General features: G+C 39.5%; 1 protein-coding gene across 4 annotated transcripts in view; it reads right to left on the bottom strand.

Annotated features, from left to right (window-relative positions):
* The window catches only part of fstl5 (follistatin-like 5), a 168471-nt gene extending 156980 nt beyond the window's left edge, over positions 1-11491 (bottom strand). For all 4 annotated transcript variants that reach the window (XM_044040724.1, XM_044040726.1, XM_044040725.1 and 1 more), the window contains exon 1: positions 11283-11491. In XM_044040724.1, coding sequence (XP_043896659.1) covers positions 11283-11329 — 47 coding nt within the window. In that variant the 5' untranslated portion in view covers positions 11330-11491. The remainder of the gene's footprint in view (positions 1-11282) is intronic.
* Positions 11492-21782: the final 10291 nt, after the last annotated feature.

Here is a 21782-nt window from a genome sequence, read left to right as displayed (position 1 = left end):
ATGCCAGACAGCACACTGTGACCGGGCCCTTCCTGCCAGTTCATACTTCATAAAAATGTGAGCTAATTCATCCTCGGAGAGTGCGTTTGCATTATTCATCGCTGCTCAGAATAACCACCCAGCGAGAAATTGAAGTGATTCTAATATATCCTTTGTCATGCCGAGGATTTCTGTGTAACTTGGCACGACATCTGAGAATTATAAACAGGCTCAGATTATTCCAAAAGCCACAATTAGTCGAAATTGAGACCAAGAGTGAGCACCAGAACACACGCGGCAGTCACTCTGCAGAGCGGAGGATGTGCCGCGATGACTACGCGCTCTGCGTTACCGTCGTTTACGGTCGCAGGCTTCTGCACATACGAGGCCGCCGCAGCTAAACACCTTGACTTTGAGTTTATAGGTATTTAATTTATAGGCTATTTTAAAATGTCACCAAGCACAGGCTGTGATTACAACTCTGCAGGATCAACCAGACGGAGGCAACAATCATTACATAATCAGAGCGAGCTGATGGACTGCGCCGCGTCTGAGAACACTCCCATCACACCACAGTGAACACTGAAGTGCGAACCATTTGAAATGCGGCGCACGGCCACATCACCCCCCCCCCCAACACTCAACACTCTCCTCCCAAATGTGTCATACGCTGCGAACAAAAGCGCACACAACAGTGTTATTATCTCAAAGACAGACCGTCTCGTCTGCTATCTGGTCCTCGCCAGAACCACCGGACCCACACAGACATATTTTACAATCTGCACCTGCCTCGAGGCACATGTGCCATCAGTGCGCTGACAGGATTAGCCCACAATCCTAGAGCACGTTGACCTTTACCCTTAAGGTTTGTGAAACTTCTATGATGGTCTGACCGTCTGCTAAAGAGCGAGAGAGAGAGAGAGAGGGCGGCCTCCATATTTCACCCAGACTCGCTTTTAAAAAGCAGCCACAAAAGCCTCGTTCTGCGGTGCTCTATGAAAGAGGTTATGACAATAACAATTTAACAATTCACTTGGAGTTAGATCCAGACACTGGAGTGGAGGAAGCTACGCTTGAGAAAAAAAACCCCAGAGCTGTTTGAAAAGTCAGGAGTCACAGCCTCATATTCATGAAGCAAAAAAAAAAAAAAAAAATAATAAAAATCATAAACTTCAGTGAAAATGTCAGCGGTTTTAACCTCGCTGCACACAGGCCTTAGTTTAACTCTATCTGAGGAAGAATTAACACATTTCACAGTAGAGATCCAGCAGTGGCACAAGCTGCTGTTTCAAACACAGGAAGCTCATTTCAGACCCAGTTATTTATGCGTAAATTCTGCAAACAAACAACTAGAACAAGAGAGTAACTAGAATAATTATGTTGTGTTTTTACAAATAACACACAATGAGCAGCTGTTTGTCGACAGACTTACGCAAAATCCACACGGGACTGAGGCAGAAAAGGCTCCGCTGATGTCGCGTGTGTCATGAAAAGGTTCCTCCAATCATCACGCAGAAGCCCAGTGTCCAAGCCCCGCCCACTGCTCCACTGACTCCCAGAGAAGCTGAGCTTCCGTGGAAGTGACCTGTTCTGCGTCGTCCCACAGAGGACAGCTGTGGTTTTAACGCGGAGGCTGCTACGGGAATACGAAAATCACGTAAGACGAATGAACAGCTGATTCTGAACAAACTAGTGACGTGTGCTTATCTCGTCTTAGAACTGAAGACTTTCAGAATCACAAGATTCTAAACACTTTAATCCGACTGTCCTGAGTTAAAGCTGTCGCGCAGAGGTCTCAAACCCACGGCCCACGGGCCACATGTGGCCCAACGCTCTATTTTTGTGACTTCTGCACAATCATTGCTACTTTATACCATGACTAAAAATGTGATATGACTAAATGACTATAAATTAACTTTGAGAAGATGAAACACAGAGGGAACAATAATAATTAGTGTGTCTGAAAACACAATGAAGCGTCCGCGGAAACTATCACAATGTAAAAATCCTGTTCATTTAGCAGTATAATACTGTTAAATGGGATAAACGCTTCTTCCCGTCACATTTGGCTTGACAAAGCCTGTCTTCAGATGAAGGACACATTCATACAATTTATCATTTCATCATTTTCACCAAACGCGAGGCAGAATGATAACATAAAACCAGCACCTTTAAGCATGCGCTGACGATTTAAATCACAATACAACTTGTTCTCATTCTTTCTCGTTCTTCAGCAACAACGAGGTCCTCCTGTATACAGCCCAATATCAGGCAACGCGCACAATGGAGGAAACATCCTCAAACAAACCGGGAGATGTTTGCCGGGAGATATAAGGACGTCAGGAGATAGTCTCTCCTACACATGGCAGAGGCATAACATATCTGTGTGTGTGTGTGTGTGTGTGTGGGTCTGCAGCTCATAAAGAAGAGGGGGAAACAACAAAGCAGACGCAGAGACTCACAGATGGGAGTTGGCAGCAGTTAAAGATTTTTTACTTGAGGACGGGAGATGGAAAAAAAACAACATAAAAATTGTTATTGTTGAGGAAGGTTGGGGCGGAAAATACGATTAGGTTTATGAAAATACACAGAAAACATTTAAACACAAGATTCTCGCTGAAGGAAGATTTAGAGCGTCTTCCGACTTTGACGGTGTTTCTATGAGATCGATATATCGGTAGAAATGCGTTAGATTTACGACGCCACTGTTATGTCACCATTTCAATATCTGTACGTAACTATTGTTGTGTCATATGAACCGAAAACTCACCACAAATACACCAAAAACAGGTGAGAGGAAAATACTGTATGAAAAGTACATTTCTGTCCAAATTTTGCTCCACTCTGGCTGTAATGGGCAAATCCCAGGTGTGAACATGCTGAAACTGTGAGTGTGAAAGTCAACAAATCTCAAGAGGAAGTCGGCGTCAACACTGAGATTAAGACTCTCTTTTAGCAGCAGCAGCAGCAGCAGCAGCAGCAGCAGCAGCAGCAGCAGCAGCAGCAGCAGCAGCAGCAGCAGCAGCAGCAGCAGCAGCAGCAGCAGCATAATTCAAACAAGTCACAGACACCAACAACAACAACAGTTAAGGAGCAGACGTAAAATACATTTATTAATAAAACATTAGACAGTGTTTACTGTGCACTTTAAATGCACTTTTTGTAAGTAATTTAACGACACATCTAGCGCGGTGCCACGCTAACATCAAGCTAGCAACCGAAAGAAAGCAAACTGAGGATGAGAGCGGAGAAAAAAAAGAAACTAAGCGAAGAGACTCATGTTTGTTGTATGTTGTCGACAAAAAGTATAGTAGTAAAGTATCGTAATGAAGTGTTGTCAATGCAAGTATTTACAGCCTTTATTTACAGTCTCCATGTAGAGTGACAGTCAAATGAGCACTCTTTAAACACCTACACACACGTTCCTCAGCATCCAAAAGTCTTGAACAGCAGCTCAGTTTATGTTCAGTTGACAGCCAATCAGATATAGTTTATAGAAAGAACACTCATTAGTTATATCCAAACTTGCATATTCCTATAGGCTGCAATAATTCATCAAATACTAATTTAACTATTAACAAATATTTGCTGGTTTCTTTGAGGATTGGGGAACCACCAAATTCACATTTTTCAACATTTTCTGACATTTTATGGACGACAATTTACAGATTAACTGCTGATGGAATAAATCGCTACTGGTTCCCTGGCCTTTGACCTTTGCCTACATATAAAATTTTGCGATTTGGTTCTAAAGTTGCTGCTATATTTTGTTATCTTATGTTAATTTATACATAGTCATAGTTTCTGGAAAAATGTAAACAACATTTCATATTCTTATTTTATTGTTAATATTTCTATTTTCTCTTTTAAAATTGTTATTTATATATTGTATTTTGCACCAAGGGAGTGGCACCCAAATTTCGACGTCTGACATGCTGAGGATTGTATTTATTCACTCTGTGGACCGCGAGTTTATGAGGAGATCAATGCACTCTCTCCTGACTCTTGCTATTATACATTAAACGTTACAAACGCGACGTCCAGCAAGTCTAACGTACAGTATTTGTCGAGGAGGAGGAGGAGGCAGAGGAGGAGGAGGAGGAGGAGGAGGGTTTTAGTATCGATCTGTAATGAGACGTCTGTCAAATCATTAGATTACGGCGTGAGACCAAACACTGGGAGATTTGTTGTGCTGTAATTCCAGAGTGTCTTTTAAGGATGTCGTAAATCTGCGAGGAAAATCTTTTCGTAGAAGTTCTAACCAGCTGTTTAACCACATCACTCACATCCACATTCATAACAAGAATCGTGTTTCTGCAAACTAATGACAAACCCTCATCCAGATTAATGTGCTCCAGGTTTTATAGTAAAGATTATCCAGATGGCCAGAGTGAGATTATGTAATCCTGGTATAGGGCTGCAAGAATTAATCAAATACTTGCATTACATTTGTTTTGAATGTGTTTTTTTAATGATGAAAACATTATTTTCTGGTTTCTTTGAGGACTGGGAAATGCTAATTAAAATGTTTCAACATTTTCTGACATACACCAACTCACTGTTTGACTTATTTCCCTGGTTTCCCTGTTTTATTTTACACGCAGGATGGAAACATACAGTAGAAGATTCAAGGAAAACTTAAATGCAATGGAAACAGATTCACGCGCTGAATAAAGGACTTAAGTTTGTACTATCCCATAAAGAATTACATATAAATATGTATTTACTTTAAAAACTCTGCGAAACACAAATTAGTCTTCAACTGCAGCATAAACTGATGCCAAATTACCCTGGAAAGTGCCGCGTTTCCAGCTGTGTTTTCATCTCGCCAGGCGAGCGAGCAAGCGCTCGCTGGCCCCCATCCATTAATAAAAGTACTAAATATAATGCATACATACATTTAATTTATTGCTGCAGCCTCCTGTGCTGCCTGAGACGTGGCCTTGGAGCCGAGATGGACTGCAGCCACTGAGATCTATAGAGCTCTCTAACAGCGACGCTGCTTTTTCATATCTTATATATATATATATGTTGGAGCTATTTATTAATTGTTACTATTTAGTGCTGTTTAGTTTAGTATTTTGTTTAGTGAGTATTTAGTTTTGGTTATTCTTAATTATCTTCAATCAATTTATTTGATTTAATTATAATTACCTTTTTGTTTAGTATTCTAGTTTATTGTTTGTGTTTTAGTTTCATATTTGGGCACGTTAGAGTGGGACCTGAGGCTATATAGGTAGGCTGTCGGTAAGGGACCAGCATGCACCTGGGTGGAATGATGGTTTTTTACCGCTGAGCAGGAGAAGCATGGGACTTCCTTTTGTTCTTTGTTTGTTTGCACTTTTGGTTAAATAAACCACCTTTTTGTTGACTTTGGATATTCGTTTGGACCTCATGTTTTTCCAATGCGCGTACACCACAACCCATGGTGCATCAGTGGCCTTTTGATTAGGGATAATTTCAAGTTTGATTTGATTTCTATTTGTTTGACAAACGGCTACTACACATATATATATATATATATATATATATATATATATATATATATATATATATGTACATATATATTATAGTGGAAGGAAATTTAGATCGATGAATGTAAATAAAGTAGAAAAAGTATTGGCAGGTTACCTGTGCATACACACAGATGGAACTTTGCACCTCGTTGTTAACTGTTTTTAATTTGACATGTAACTGTGACGCTGTGCAATGTGCTCCCATAAATGCTTCACAGTGTGTTTTATTTTATTTGAAAGTATTTTAACCATCATACAGAGTATTTAGGCCATTACTATGTTGAAACAAGAACAAACGAACACGGCTCCTGAGATATTTATCACTAGGAACGGCTTCAAAACTAAACTATTTTCGTATTTTAAAGTTACTTAAGCAACGTTTTTGCACTTTATATACTGGATATTCACCGTAGTATACGAGTTAAACACGTTTCTTCTCCTGCACTTTAGGTTAAATGTCATTATTCATGCAAACTTAAATAGATTTGTGTTAAGACGATTTTAGGCAGCTAACGTATATACAGAGTCTTTTTTTTCAGCACAAACATCATCGACGTGGTGAGCGTGGGGTTTTCTCTGGGTTCCTCCCACAGTCCAAAAACATAATAATATGAGGATTAGGTAAATTGGACCCTCTAAATTGACTGTATGTGTGTCTCGATATGTGTCCCTGTGTCAGCTGAGATGGACTCAAGAAGCTTGCACAGAAATTCCTGGGCACTCGTCGTGTAACTGGTCAAATAAAAACACAGCATTTTGAATCATTTTTATGAAGAATCGGTGTTGACTGTGTATTTACTGCATATTTATTGTACTGGGGTTGTAGACAACCTTGTGTGAATATGTGAAAAAGAAACAGCGAGTGCACTGACCCTTAACAGAGAAATCAAACGTAGCATTACGGTGATTTAGCTCCAGTTGTGGGCCCTTTACTGTCAAATCCATTAAGACATGCTCCATGTACACCAGCGCAGCACTGTACAGCCTGTCACCATCACATTTGTGCGCTGGCATTGTGATGGTTCACCATGAAAGGCACCTAAACAGAATGGATTTTGTAAATCCCTGCCGTTCAAAAAAAGAAGGTGGCAGCGCTCGGCTGTACAGTTTGTTTGATCTCCCGTGTTTATTCAGTGTCCCAGCAGAAGCTACTGCAAACGCTTACAATAGCACAGTCGCCCCGAAGACGGCTTGTGCGAGATCATCACATCAGCGGGTGGAGATGGAATTGGGGGGTGTGGGGGCGGGACCTTGAAAAGTGTGCTGCAGCAGCATTTGTCCACAATAGAGAGAGTGTGCTCTTTAAAAACACCATGCAGGGTCATTTGGTAAAGATTTTTGAACACGCTGAGACGCGGCGACACCTCAGATCATTGGAAAGGAGGTAAATTGGTGCCATTTTCAGCCGCACGATGGCAATTTTCCCCTTTTTTTTATTGCCCCGCCCAAAACTGCCCACACCTTCACACACACACACAGAGAGAGTGATTCTTTCTCCTCTCACATCTGAAACACTTTAATCATTTCCCCTACATATAGTACTACACTTTCATCTCTCATCTATGGCGGAAAAAGAGAAATATTGACTCAAAAGCCTTTTTGGCTTGAAGGACGTCATTGTAATGAAAAGAGGAGAAGCTCTGTTAACACCACTGTCTGCTGACGACACCACCATATATATACTGTATATCTATCTATCTATCTATCCATATATCTACCTATCTAGATAGATATATAAAGGGAAGTTGAAGTTGAGGGAAATAAAGGAGTGTGCAAGAATTAGCGACATCTAATGGTGAGCCTGCAACAGTGCAACAAGCAGAGTTCATCCTTTTGCAAATGATGCGTGTTAGTATTAGAGTCAGTTAGAGTTTCAACTACTGTTCCTTAAAGTTATTATTGTTTTATTAAGCAGAGGGGGCAACAAAACTTCTACTTGAACACGTGGAACAGTCGAACGAACGCTGTTACTGGAGCGCGAGTGGCTCGTTATTCTTTGCAGAAAGATCTCAGCATTTAGGCCTCGTCGTTATTCTCATCCTATTCCAAGAGCTTGCCGTCTCGTTAACTCTTGACTTACTTGGGCAACTTGTAGCTCCGCCCACACCTACAGTCCCGCCCCTGCCTTGTACCCCTGCAGACAGACCCTCAAAATCATTTCACTTAAGAATCTATTGATCCACACAGACGGTCTTTGTCTGCAATCTGTATTTTGAGTTTACACACTTTGCACATGAATAAAAAGTAAAAAAACAAGGTTTGTCGTATTCATTTTGAAAGAAAAATAGCGACTGAACGTGTAAATGTACATAAATAAGTAAATAACAATCAGCTGATTCATTAAATAACTGTATGATTAATCGTTTATCTCGAGTTAGCAGTGATTTCTGTTGTTGGTGTGGTGGAAAAACTTACACTGACGACAGTTGAGGTGATAATCACTGAGAAAAAAGTAAAAATAGCACGTTATTTTGCACCAAATGCACTTTTTTTTTCTTTTCCTACTGAAGTGAAAATATTTTAGCCTCCACGTCGTCGTCAAGGTCACAAACACTGTGACACTGGCTCAGATTTATAATGTAGTGGTTAATCAGTGGCTAATTTTAACATTTTAACTCACAAATATTAGTGTCCAAATGACACAAACAAAGGATTTCTTTGTAGATCTATGATTGCTATTGCCTTTCTTCGCCCAATGCTTTAATGTTTAATGCAATTGCTTTTATTTTGTTTGTCATTTATTGGTGAACTGAGGACCAAAAGTGCTATAGAAATAAACTTTATTTAGTCAACATCAGTGCACCCATCATTTAAGGTCATGGTTAATGTTTATCCGTAATGTTTATCTGTGATGATATTCTGAATCATTTCAGAGCAGAAACCTGAATAAAGCTCCATGACGAAGTCCTACTGCTTTTAAAGCTTGACCTTTAACCCTTTAACACTGAGATGAGATGACACATTGCGAATTTTGCATCTCTGCAGTTACGCGACAGTTTGTGCCGTCGGAAAAAACCGTAACAGTTTCTGAAAGCTGACAAGTTCCACATCAAATAACCAACGTGTGGTTATTACGGTAATTAAAGATGTCGTATACTGTTCAAATTTAATATTTAACAACACAAAACATGGTGTTTGTGTACAACTGTGTGTGTTTTTATCCAAATAAAACTATTTTAACATGCAGTCAATTGTAAACAACTGCCAGATAACGAAAGTTATTCAGGAAAAATGGGCCAAATCACTTAGTTACGACATTTTCTGGCCTAAAATAAGCAAAGGCTTCGGTGTTAAAGGGTTAAAAGTGGGAAATTCTGACTCACAAGTGTAAAAAAAGGGAACTATCGGCTCAAGCACCACTGCTTTTTTACACCATTAATACCAGATACGAGACAATTTATTGGTATATGCACTTTCCCATCCTTCAACAACAGAGCTTGTTATTTACTAAGACTGTAGCACATTTATCTGGTGTAGACCCTCCACACTGTGAATGATATACTGTTTTATAGCTGATATTGATGACACATTGTTTGGTCCCTGGTTTTCTCATTCAAGTGGAGAATCAATTAGCGAGTGGTGCGGTCTTAAAAAAAAACAACCCACCCAGATCCACTCCTTCATGCAGTGGTGCCACTTGAAATAGATTCTATCTTGTTGGTTTCAAAGAGCTTCTCCGCAGATGGAGTGGATGCATAGTGGGAATAAAGGGGGGCGGGTTAGAGTTGGATTAAGTATAAACTCCCACGAACGGCTGAGCATTTTTAAATGCAGCGTCCGTGCTTCCTCCACAAGAATTTCAATTACAATCGCAATTAGTTCAGAGAAGCGTCGGGATGTCTCTGCGTGTCTGCATGTGTGTGCAGTGAATCACATAAAGAGAAATGAATGTAGTGTGTAGGAAGGAAGGGAGGAAGGAAGGGAGGGAGGGAGGCTGCCCAGGAGATGAAGATGAAGTTCTGAGCGATATATTCTTTTCATTCTTTTGTCCTGAATGTGCCTGTAGAATAATAGAGTTGTCACCAGGCTAATTAAGATTTGGGGCGATCTCGCCCACCACAAAAACAAGAAGAAAGAAGAGTAGAGTCATAAAAGACAGAAGTGCTCATCAAACAATCTCTGAAGGGTAGGGATTATCACATGGTTTATGTCTCTTTTTGGATTAAAAAAAATTATGACTCGCAAATGTAAAAAACATGGAAAATTGGCTCGTGCGCCAACGTTAATACAAGAAATAATCCGTTTATTTTGAATTTCCTGACATGTCACTCTTAACCCTTAGTTCTCACATGAATAACACACACTAAACTCCTTTTATGGACTTCCTGGGTGTGTGTGTGTGTGTTTATAGGTCACATATAAAGGCTTTAAAAATGCTTCTAAAAAACAAGGAAATATAACAACTACAGTATTAGGGGAAAATGACTTGTTTCAAGCTCAATGATCTGCCAGTGCAACAAGAAAATGGCAAAATGATCAAATTATCTAAAGTATCTTCAGCCTTAATACGTAAATAAGTCCAAAAGATGGTGTGATTAGATAAACACACGGAATTCAAGTCAATTACACTAGTACTTATTCTCAGTGCTGAGTGGTTTTTCCTTGTATTTTTGTCCACAAAACCATTTTTTTTGTCATTTCTTTCTCAGGTGTGTTTATATCGTTGGTGAAAATGAAAAAAAAAACATCCTTTTCATCAGATTACATATTTGTGATGGAAATAAAGTATATATGACTCTCTAAATTGCACATTCTTATAAGATAAGATATAGGTTTGCATGAATAATGACATTTAGAGTAAAAAGGAGAAGAAAAGTGTTCATATACAATTATACATTCATATATAACTCATATACTACAGTGAATATACAGTATATAATGTTGTTTAAGTAACTTTAAAATGGCGAAATGTGAAAATATTCCCATTTTGAAGCCTTTCTTATAGTGATAAATATCTCAGGAGCTGCTTGTTTATAACCCTCTTTACACCAAATCCATGGATTTGCTCATTTTATGCCATTCATTCATTCACAGTGTACACAGATCCTGTTTTTCCCACAGAGGTAAAAGAGTAGAGTCGCTGCTGCAGGAACCTCTTCAAAGGATCTGTTTTATCGACAGCAGAACTTAATCTGGTTTAAGGTTTTAACTCCATCTGCTGCTGCAACAACAGTCTTTACCCCCCATGAAATAATTCCAAACCAACAAACAGCAAAACAAACAGTTACTGGCCATCGCTCCCTGCTGCAAGAGCCTGTAATGCACTGCCAAATGAGTCAGGCACAGAGCTGAGGACGAAAAACAAAAGTATAATCCCACTGCTGCTAACGGTGTCACTCAAGGATTAGGGAGCGAGAGAGAGATGGGAGAGAGGGGGAGAGAGAGAGAGAGAGAGAGGGGAATAACACACTAAGTACTGAGAGGATAAATTAAAAGCTCCGGGCGACGCAGCGCGTCTCCAAAAACACACATAATAACACACATTGAATGAGGTTCAATGGGGGACAAAAAAAAACACCTTCACTTCACATCATATCTGCTGATTTGAGGATCCGGGAGCTCGCGACAAGTCAAATGTAATGGTAAAAAAAAAGAAAGCTTAAAGCAGCAGATGGGAGGAGAGGAGGACAGAAGAGTGACCTGACGGATTATTAGAGAAGAGTTGGTGCGCGCTTCATCCGCCGAGGATGATGATGATGATGGTGAGGGTGAAATAACCCGGTGTGTGAGACACACAACATTCAAACACACACACACATTACAGAATTAAATCCTAATTTCTCTTACCTTTGTGTCCAGATATAAACCATCCAGGAGAATAATCCAAGCGACATGAGGAGGAGGAGGAGGAGGAGGAAGGCAACACTTGTCAACAAACTATTGTTATATTGACAATCTGGAGAGCGCGCGCGGGTCTAATCCACAGCTGGCGATGTTAATTTCCGATGTGAGATGAGAAAGAGAGAGAGAGCGATAGAGAGAGAGAGAGAGAGAGCGATAGAGAGAGAGAGAGAGAGAGTGAGAGAGAGAGAGAGAGAGAGAGAGAGAGAGAGCGAGAGAGTCCTCAGGAGAAGTTTGCACCTATAAGCAGCCAAAGAGGAGGTTTGTTAAATCCTTTTCCCCAAAAAATATCACCAGTGTGCAGCAGCAGCAGATGATGAGATGAAGCTCCTGTGCAGGAGAGAGTGTGTGAGTGTGTGAGTGTGTGAGTGGAGTTCAGCACCACGGGAGAGTGGACAGCTCCGACGGACGGCGCAGCAGCAGAATCTCACCTCGGCCGCTCTGACAGAGCACGAGCCACCAGCACCAGCACGAGCCACCAGCCCTCACCTATACTGGCTCAGTCCCGACTGCATTTACATACAATCACGCGAGAGAGGGAGGGAGGAGAGGAGAGAGAGAGAGAGGGAGAGGGAGAGAGGAGGAGGGAGGAGAGGAAGGGATGAACCAATCACGACTGTCCCGTAGTAGAAGAGAGCAGAAGCAACCAAAGAGGAGGGGAGGGGGAAAAAGAGAGGGAGAGAACAGACGCGGAACGTGGAGCGGTGAAATTCCTCTGTGGGGAAACCGACAAGTGTCCTTGACAGAAAGAAGGTGACGAGAAAAAAGTAAAGATGGGTTTTACGCGGTTTTACGCATCACACACACGCAAGTTTGCGCAGCTATTCTCGTGAGGACCGCGCAGTGACTTTCAGTCATTTCCACAGCCTTAACCAAACAAACTTTATACTTAATCTTCACCGTCACGACTACAAATTTAATCCTAATCCTTAACCGAAACTGATTCTTAACCCTGGAGCAGGCGACAAACAGACTAAATGTGTTGTACATGCACTAACTTGAGCCATAACCTCATTCTAACCAACATGTAATAATATAGAGGGATAGATACCTTTTGGTTTGCAGGAACGTTCCCCAAAGGTTGCACCCTTCACGGAAATTAAACAACAAAAATAAACGACAAAATAACATTATAGGGTAACATTATGGGAACCTTTAAGGAACGTTCTCTAAAGGTTGTATAAAAGTAACGTTAGGGGAACGTTATGGGAACCTTTAAGGAACGTTCTCTAAAGGTTGCATGAAGGTTGTGACCAAGTAAGGTTCTGGGAACCAAATGTGCAACCAAAGGGTAACCTTCAGGTAACGTTCCCACAACCAAAAGGTAACGTTCTGGGAACCAAAAATTGTTAGCTGGGTAGGTTCTCCTGACGTTAGTTTTTGGTTGCACATTTGGTCCTCAGAACGTTACTTTTCTACAACCTTCATAGAACCTTTAGAGAACATTCCCCTAATGTTAATTTGTCACAACCTTCACACATTAACATGACAGCATTCATTAAATATAATTAATATTATTTTAGTGTATATGTATACATATATATGTACACACACACACACACACACACATATATATACATATATGTATAACCCTCAATTTATTGTCTACTTTATGCCATCACCAAATTATTTACACAATATTTTATACAATGTTCTTAATGTTCTCATATTCTACAACACAAGGATTATGTCTGGCTTTAAACAAGACTAGCATTTCTGTAACCGTCCTGGATTAAACTGCTGTTTAATGTCTTTATTTTATTTATTTATTTAAGTAAGTTATTTCTTGCTTTTTATTATTGGAATAATGTTAAATAAAAAATAAATTATGTTATGGAGATTTTGGATTTATGTCACCATGAGGAAGAGAAGTCCCTGTAACGTGAGTGTGTTGTCACATTTAGGTCCCCACGACATGAGTAAATAACTCGCACTGGAACACACACACACACACACACACACACACACACACACACGATGGAGTGGTGAAAATAAACTGCTGTATTCACTCTTTTATTCCAGCACTGCACAGTGTCTGTGTGACCTTCAGCTGAGCATCATATACAGGACAAATGACCTCTAAAACATTAGTGAGTACAGAGGCCGGGAAAAAAGAGTCTCTAATTCAGAATTCTAATCAATTTGAAAGTGGTTTATGTTCATTTCACGGTAATTTGTACTCTATTGTGCATATTTGCTGTATTTTATTACTTAGATTTACAATTAAAAACCAATTGAAGTATTTAAAAGCGTTGATTAAGAGTCAGAATCAGATTTGGCTGCAGACACAATGTTGATTGATTTTTTTTTTGTAAGGATTAATACTTAACAAGAACAAAAGGACAAAATGTCAAAATGGTTCATTTTGTGAGGGAAAATTCTAATTCTGAGTTTAATTACTCACATATTTGTAACCAAGTCAAGTCAACTGTATTTCTAGAGCCTGTGTCTGATTAGTTTCACCTGTGTGTGATTATCTCTGCCTCTCTCCAGCATATTTAATCTCTGTGCTCCTCTCATTTCTTTCTCTTTGCTCCAACTGAAACATAAATATGGATCATTATGGATCGACCCCCTGAATAAGACACATATGATAGGTACGTTTTTTTAACACACACATATACATCTAACTAAAAGAAACTATACCCTACAGTAAATGAAGACCATAATTAAGGTTCATATGCATGTTCTGGGTGTCTCACAACAACTTGACTTCAAATTATACCACAATAACGTGATGATAATTCAGTTGCTTCTCCCCTTTCAAAAGGACTACAGAAATGACCGCTAGAAAATATTGTTTTCCTCTCGTCCAACATTGGAAATAAGTACGCAAGAAATACTATGGTTTTTTTCTCTGCCTGTATTTACTGTACTTAAGTATCAAAAGTATTTTTCTGTAAAAATTTACATATGGGGTTTCAAATGGGTTCAATTCTCAGCGTGTGTTAAAAATCAAACATACCTATGTGTCGTTTTCAAAGCGTTGGACAAAATGATCCATAGTTGTGTTTCAGTTGGAGTGAGGAGCAAAGAGACTTAATATGCTGGAGCGAGGCAGGATAATCAAACACAGGTGAAATCAGACGCAGGTGATTCACATCAGGACAGGAAGTCACGCTTAACAAGGTGCACACGACAAAATAAAACAAGGAAAACAGAAAAGCAGACACAAAGAACACGACACAAATCGCCTGGAGAAAACCCAGAGGTCGTAACATTCAGAGGGATTTATAATCTCTACATTCTCCTTCCTTAGAGGCATAGAAACATTTAACCTGTACTGGAAAACTGAAAGTAACCTCAGGAGGAATCATCTGACAGATGTGCACTCACAACATTTAAACTAAATCTATTTGTGTTCACAAATAATCACAAGCAACTTTCTCCTGCTGCTGAGGAAGTAACAAGATATTTCACTTGAACATTAATGAAACAACAACAAGTTAAAGCTTTTCGTAAGAATGTTGCAATTACTGTCGTCTGCAGTTCTGTTGGAATCCTGTTTGTTACAGATATTTACAAGTATCTTACCAGAAAAGTTGTGGTCGCTGTTTTTTATAATGTTACTTCAGTAAAAGTCTTAAAGTTTATGACATTTAGTGTCATCCAACCCAACTTTATTTATAAAGCACTATAAAACAACAACAGCTGAGACAGAGTGCTTCACATCAGAGATAAACAAAACAATTAAAATATAAAAATGTGAGACCTAATAGGCCTAAGAAAGCACAATAAAATACTGTAGGAAGTATAAAAACAACACAACAATAACACAATAAAAGAAGATGAAAGCCAAAGAGTAAAAATGGGTTTTAAGATGCGTTTTAAAAATGGACAGTGACCAAACGGACCAAAATTGCTGTTATTCATACTGTCAACTTTTTATTTTCGTAATTCCTTCATTCACCCATAGTTATGTTTTGTTGTGAAGTTTGCTCCACTTTAAGCAGAAACCTTGTATTTAGCTAAACATAAAAGAAAAATAATTGTTTAACAAGTGTTTACCAGCTGTAAAATATTATATTTCATGTTATGTTATTATATTTTTATGTACGTATACTGTCATCAGAGCTCGTCAAACATTTTATTTGTAACGATATTAAACAAGTGCAGCAGTTTGAATAAATGCACTGAAGGGGAAAAGTGAAATGTTTACAATGTTAACAATAAGTGGATGTTATATAAAATGGAAAAAGCACTAGAACGGCTCTCAGTGGAACACCAAGGCCAAACAGTCCTGCTGTCGGTCCGGCTCTTATGCTCAAGAATCTCAAACAACTTTCCTTTCTAAATTGTTAGTTATCCAGTTATGCTCCTAATCTTATTAAGCTCTCTGAGCGTCATTTTATGGATTAAAAGTGCAATGAAAACGCAGTGAGTAGAAAAAATGTATATTTTAACACTGTATATATATATATATATACACACATATATGTATTTATTTCTGCAAAGGCTTTTCCTGTGTTGTTTTTCAACTCATCAAACTTAATTCATGTTCATTGTTTGTCTATTTAGATATTTCTCATGCAAGTTGCTTGTGCTAAAGTGTGCTCGACATTTTGAAGAGAGCATCAAATGACGTTAAAATGCAGCGAAAGTCCATCAGAGCTGTTGCCACGTAAATGTAAAGAGAGGAAGAAGTTAGAAAAGCGGGGATCTTAGTTCTCCGTCTGAGATACAGATTGTCTCCCCGATCTGAAATTGTACTTAAGTGCTTTACTGGAGACGCTGTACTTATATTTCACCTCTAATTTAATTTCCTTTTTTCGCAGTCATGAACCCACATGACCGTTTTTCTGAGAGAGAGGAAGGAAGGAAGGAAGGAAGGAAGCTGTGAGTGCTACAGCTGATCTGACACAAGCTCTTCACTGAGGCAGGTAAAAAAAAAATACTGATAATTTGATATGACATCAAAATAAAACCTCACTCATCACTAGAACATTGTTTTCTATTAAAGAAGACGCAAATGTAGTGAGTGAGACCTTAAACTCTCCAGGAGAACGTTAACTGATGTTTATAAATGACTATTATTATTATAATAAATGATATGCATTCTCTGATAGATGCCGATGATACTGGAGGTCGACCGTGAAGAAAGAAGAAGAGACTGAGGCACTTCATCCTCCAGTAAGTGAAGTTATAAGGTGAAATCATTTCTCAAACCAGCATCGTTTCACACATCACTCTTTTAATATTTTACATTTATCATCACACAAGTGAGGAAGGAAAATGTGACATTTCACCCAGAACAACACAACCTTCACATCATCGCGCAGAGAGCCACAGACGTTGATTTGAAATCCTTTTGTCGCGGGGAGATTATTGAACCCGACAGTTTCTATAGCTACTAACGGAGCTGGAAACAAAGATGTAATTGTACATGCTGGTTTTTGATTAGTGCTGTATACATAATATCCTATTAAGACTCTAAAACCTCACTGTACCTTGGTCAGGTTGATGCTATTTATGACTTCATGACTCTGTGCCACAGTCACATGGTCACCGATATTTTATATGTGTGCGAACGCATGTAACTATGTGTATTATTCATGGATTATTTCCCGATTAGTCTATTGTTTTTGCCGAGTTTTGATATAAATCGAGTTCCTTTTCTACGTTTAATTCTCCATCACACATCAACAACGAACACTGTTTTAAACACATGAGTAAATGTGGGTGATGAGGACTTTTAGGAGGGAGGTCGTGGCGAGGGGTCACAGGGTCGACACATAAGGACAACCATTCACCCTCAGTCAAACCAGGATTTGAACCGGTGCCCCCCTTGCTGCAAGGCAACAACCATTGCCACTGCACCACCTTGTGGTTTAAGTGAGAGGTTTAATTTAAAAAGTCCTTAATGTTCAGTTTCAAAAGAGATGCAGTATTTTTAAGGTTTATATGTAAACATTCTGTACATCAACGTAATCCAGATCATCGGTCTATGCCATTGCTTGATTCTGCGGCTTCCTGCAACAGCGCCAGTGAAATTACCGTAATAACCACACGTTGGCGTTAATGTGCAACTTCTCAGCTTTTTGTGGGTGATACGCTCGGTGTTGTGTATGTAGCTGTTGTTTTCAAATGTAATCATGGTCTGTGTAACAGTCATTTAACCTTCTATGGTGTTGGGTTGGAACATCTGCTCGGTCTGTTCCACCTGAAGCGTGTGTGAGGAGCAGGGAGCGGCAGTTTGTGAGCATTAGTCACCGTCGCTGAGCCTCGTCGGTCTCTCAGACCTCACACTGGTTCAGTATAGACTCCTCTGCGTTTTCCAGACCTCGTCCCAGTGCAACTCGTTCCACGTACGGTCAGTTCTGCTCCAGCCGAGGAGAATTACCGACCCGCTCTCTGGAATCCCAGCTCCTCCACTTCGCCCGCACTTTGACTCAAGAATCCGACTAAAAGAACAGATAATTAACTTATCGATCAAGTATGTTCACTGCTCTATAAAGTCTATTTGTTTTTTGTTGTTGTTTTTTTTTACAGCGTGAAGAACGTGTCATCATCATTCTGAAAGTAAACCGGCAGTGAAATGCAACAGTGGCAATATTAGATAAGGACCTCTGGTCCAAACTGTTGCAATAAATATGTTTTAGTGCAGATATTGGCAGCGTGCAGAAGTGTTATTGTTCTCTCTTCTTCACACCTCACTGCTTCTGTCTTTCTTCTTCCCCCGATGTATTCATGGCATCATTAGAGTCGTGTAAGTCATGGACTCATCAGTGTCCAGTGTTTTAGTGGATCGATAACCTATTAATAAAGAATCCACCGCACGGCACAAGACATTGTTAAAAACTGGCAAATCTCCACCGTGTAATGTTAATTTAATCTCATTTTTCACTCTGTCACTTGAAAGTTAACTGATTCATGTCAACATACAATCATAAGTATGATGAATTCTTTGTTAACTAGGACTTGTGTCCCCCACCCCAGTCCTGGAGTGCAGCAGTTTCCTGTTTTGTGCTAAATTTAAAACGGCCGACTTCCTGTTGGGTCAAGTTTGTGTCCGTAGACGTGTTCGTGGTTGGTCTCTTGTGTCACGTATACATTTTCGAGGCGATCGGTCAATGTATGCCGAAGTTATAGGGCACTTCCTGTTTTGTGGCGAATGGTCGAAATTGGCGAATGGTTGCCATGGTCACGCCCTTTTGAATCTGCAAAACCTTTCGCCCACTTTTCACCACGTAGCACGTTTGTCTGTACAACCACGCTTGGAAGAGTTCGTTCATTTACGTAGGGTGCAAATCGCCATAATGTCCGACTTCCTGTTGCGTTGAGGCCGTGGTTACTGTGGACTTTTTTTGTTCGTCTTGGTCTATAACGTCTTTCCACCAAGTCTCGGGAACTCGATTTTAATTGCGTTTGTCTGGTTTGTGCTTAGGAATCTAAGTTGTTCATTTAAAGAAGGCCAAATTATGAACTTTGGCCACTTTTTGACTAAAATAAGGCAACATATTGCCAGAGAACTGTGCTTCGTATATTACAGCTGTTTATTTGTAGTTCCAGTTTTTGCAGAACTCTGGCTAGGGCAAGGCACGGTGAGCCCTGGGGAGGAAACACAAAAGTTTTGTGAGAGAATGCAAAGGTTTGCTTGAATAAAAATGTCCCTCCTGACCTTCGAGGCCTCGGTAACCTTCCTACATTCAAGATGATGGGGGGAAAAAACAAAATAATCTCTCGCAGGGAAAACAGGACAATGACGAAACTGCAACAGACGTTTACAGAGTAAATCTGGAGACTGATACTGTGTAAATATTGGACATGTTTTTATGTAAATCCCCGAAAACGAGTCGCCGTGATCAACGCTGACGCTCACTCAGCAACATATGCCACATGTGCTGCTGCTCAAGCAAAAAGAGGAAGTTATGGCGCGAGTGCTGTCCACTGACATTCTCCCCGTGAATCCTGGAGATTATGTTGCTGCATCTGCGCGTGTGTGTGTGTGTGTGTGTGTGTCACACGGCGGGCGGCTGAGATGCCTTTAATTCATCATCTGCACAATTAATGCCCGGATCCTTAAACGAGGACGACGGGGGACAGAAGTTGTCTTTGTGAGTGAAATATAGCAAGTTCTGCTCGTGTGTGTGTGTGTGTGTGTGTGTGTGAGTGAATTCAGTAGGGAATCAGTCATCTACATTTTACACAAAACACACATGTTTTGTGTCGACCACAAATATTCAACACTTAGAACACAGAGCATTTCTGCTGCTTTTTCCCCATTACGATGTTTAAATGTACAGTTTATACAGAAGTCACCAACGATGTAAACACACTTACGGAAGAGAAAACAAAACAATAAAACAGCATTCAGTCTGAGATTAAGGTCAGAATTATGACTTTAATCTCAGAATTATGACTTTTTTCAGGCTATGTCTAGAAATATGAAAGAATGAAAGAAAACAATTCTGAGAAAAAAGTGAGAATTCGGAGATTAAAGTCAGAATTCGGAGATTAAAGTCAGAATTATGAGATTAAGGTCAGAATTATGGGATTAAGGTCAGAATTCTGACTTTATTCTCAGAATTCTGACTTTTTTCAGGCCATGTGTAGAAATATGAAAGAATGAAAGAAAACAATTCTCAGATTAAAGTCAGAATTCTGAGATTAAAGTCAGAATGCTGAGATTAAGGTCAGAATTCTGACTTTAATCTCAGAATTCTGACTTTTTTCAGGCCATGTGTAGAAATATGAAAGAATGAAAGAAAACAATTCTCAGATTAAAGTCAGAATTCTGAGATTAAAGTCAGAATTCTGACTTTTTTCAGGCCATGTGTAGAAATATGAAAGGATGAAAGAAAACAATTCTGAGATTAAGGTCAGAATTATAGGATTAAAGTCCTTCTTTACGTGGCCCTCATACTCTTCCATGCACACGTCGCAGTTCAAAGTTCACTTTTGCTCGTTTTTATGAACAAAAATAAAAAATAAAACGTCTTTAAATCACGACAGGAAATAAATCATAACTTTGACTCAACAACACGTGAGAGGATGAAAAAAGACCCATAAACACAGTGTTACAGTGAGTGTGTGTGTGTGACAGTGACGTTTTCTTGGATTGCACAGCTTGTGTGTTTGTGCTTGTTTGTGTGTGTGTTCGTCATTTCAGCAGTTCTGTGAGTGTGTGTGTGGGTGTGTGCGAGAGAGAGAGTGAATTCAGTTATTTTCTTGCAGAGGACAGTTTTCTGTGTGTGTGTGTGTGTGTGTGGTGACTATAATAGATAGTGACACATTGTACAGGGAGTGTGAGCAGGAGCATGCTCACACAGATGTGATATGTGACCAGATTCAGATCCCATTATCCGCTAAACCACGCGGTGTCGAGCCCGGGCTCCAGATTGCGATGTCATCCCTGTGTACATTCACTGTGACTGCTGCATTAGCGCTGAGCATATGCGGCTTCCACTTCCCCACTCTGCGGCCTCGGCTCAAACACGCTGACATTATTTTGGATCCGTCTTCCCCGAGCGGAGGCTTTATGTGTGACCTCGGTGACTTAATGCAGCACTTAATGTGCTGACGAATCAACTCCTGCATTCAGACTCTGAGGAAACTTAAGACAACAGAACTCCAAGACCTGTGGGTTTTACACTGAGATTCTGCCAATAATATTGTTTTATTTTGGTAACTCATTCCTTAATTCAGTGATTTACAGAGACGCGAGAGTCCAAAGATGTTGAAGTAAGTCTTAAGTAGTGTTTCATTCACAGTCACAACACATTGGTTGAAAAGTACTCGACGGACCTCGATGGAAATGGTTTGACAGACTTGAAAGAAATACTTGAATTAGCGCACACTAAATAAAATAAGCACGTTTGCCGTCACCGCTGGTGTCGAGGATCATTTTAGTTTAACTGAATTCCAAGTTTTCAAAGTTGGTTGTCATTCTAACAATCTTAAACAATATAAAGACCTTGAAGTATTTCACCAGAAAGTGACTTTGGTAGAAGTTAAAATCACCTTTTACTATATTACATGAGTAGAATTCTTAAAGTACCTTAAGACATTTACTGTACTTAAGTATCAAAAGTAATTTTCTGATATGAAATGTACTTGAGTATTAGAAGTAAAAGTAAAAGTATTTAAACAAAGTGAGCAATTACACATGTGAATATGACTATTTTTTATTTATTGTGGCTTCTTCACAATAAAAGCATGAGAGGTACAGGTGAACAACTTCAAACATCATTAAAATTAACCTTCTTGTCATGAATGGTGACAAACTCTCTCTCTCCCTGTGTCGCTTATATTTTTGAAACGTTTGGAGTTTGAGGAGCTTCTAGACACTCTGTGTTTTAATTTAAAAAATCTAAAGATTGAAATTGACAAAAATAAACCTCATAATGTATAAAAATATCAAAATGAAATGAAAACAAATGTGATTGTGCGATTGTAATGTTTTAATGTTTTATCTTTAACTTTTATATTTATTTACAATCCCTCAGT

The sequence above is a fragment of the Solea senegalensis genome, linkage group LG12, assembly GCF_019176455.1.
Source record: "Solea senegalensis isolate Sse05_10M linkage group LG12, IFAPA_SoseM_1, whole genome shotgun sequence".
Taxonomy (NCBI): Eukaryota; Metazoa; Chordata; class Actinopteri; order Pleuronectiformes; family Soleidae; genus Solea; species Solea senegalensis.
This window is presented reverse-complemented; position numbering and strand designations above follow the sequence as displayed.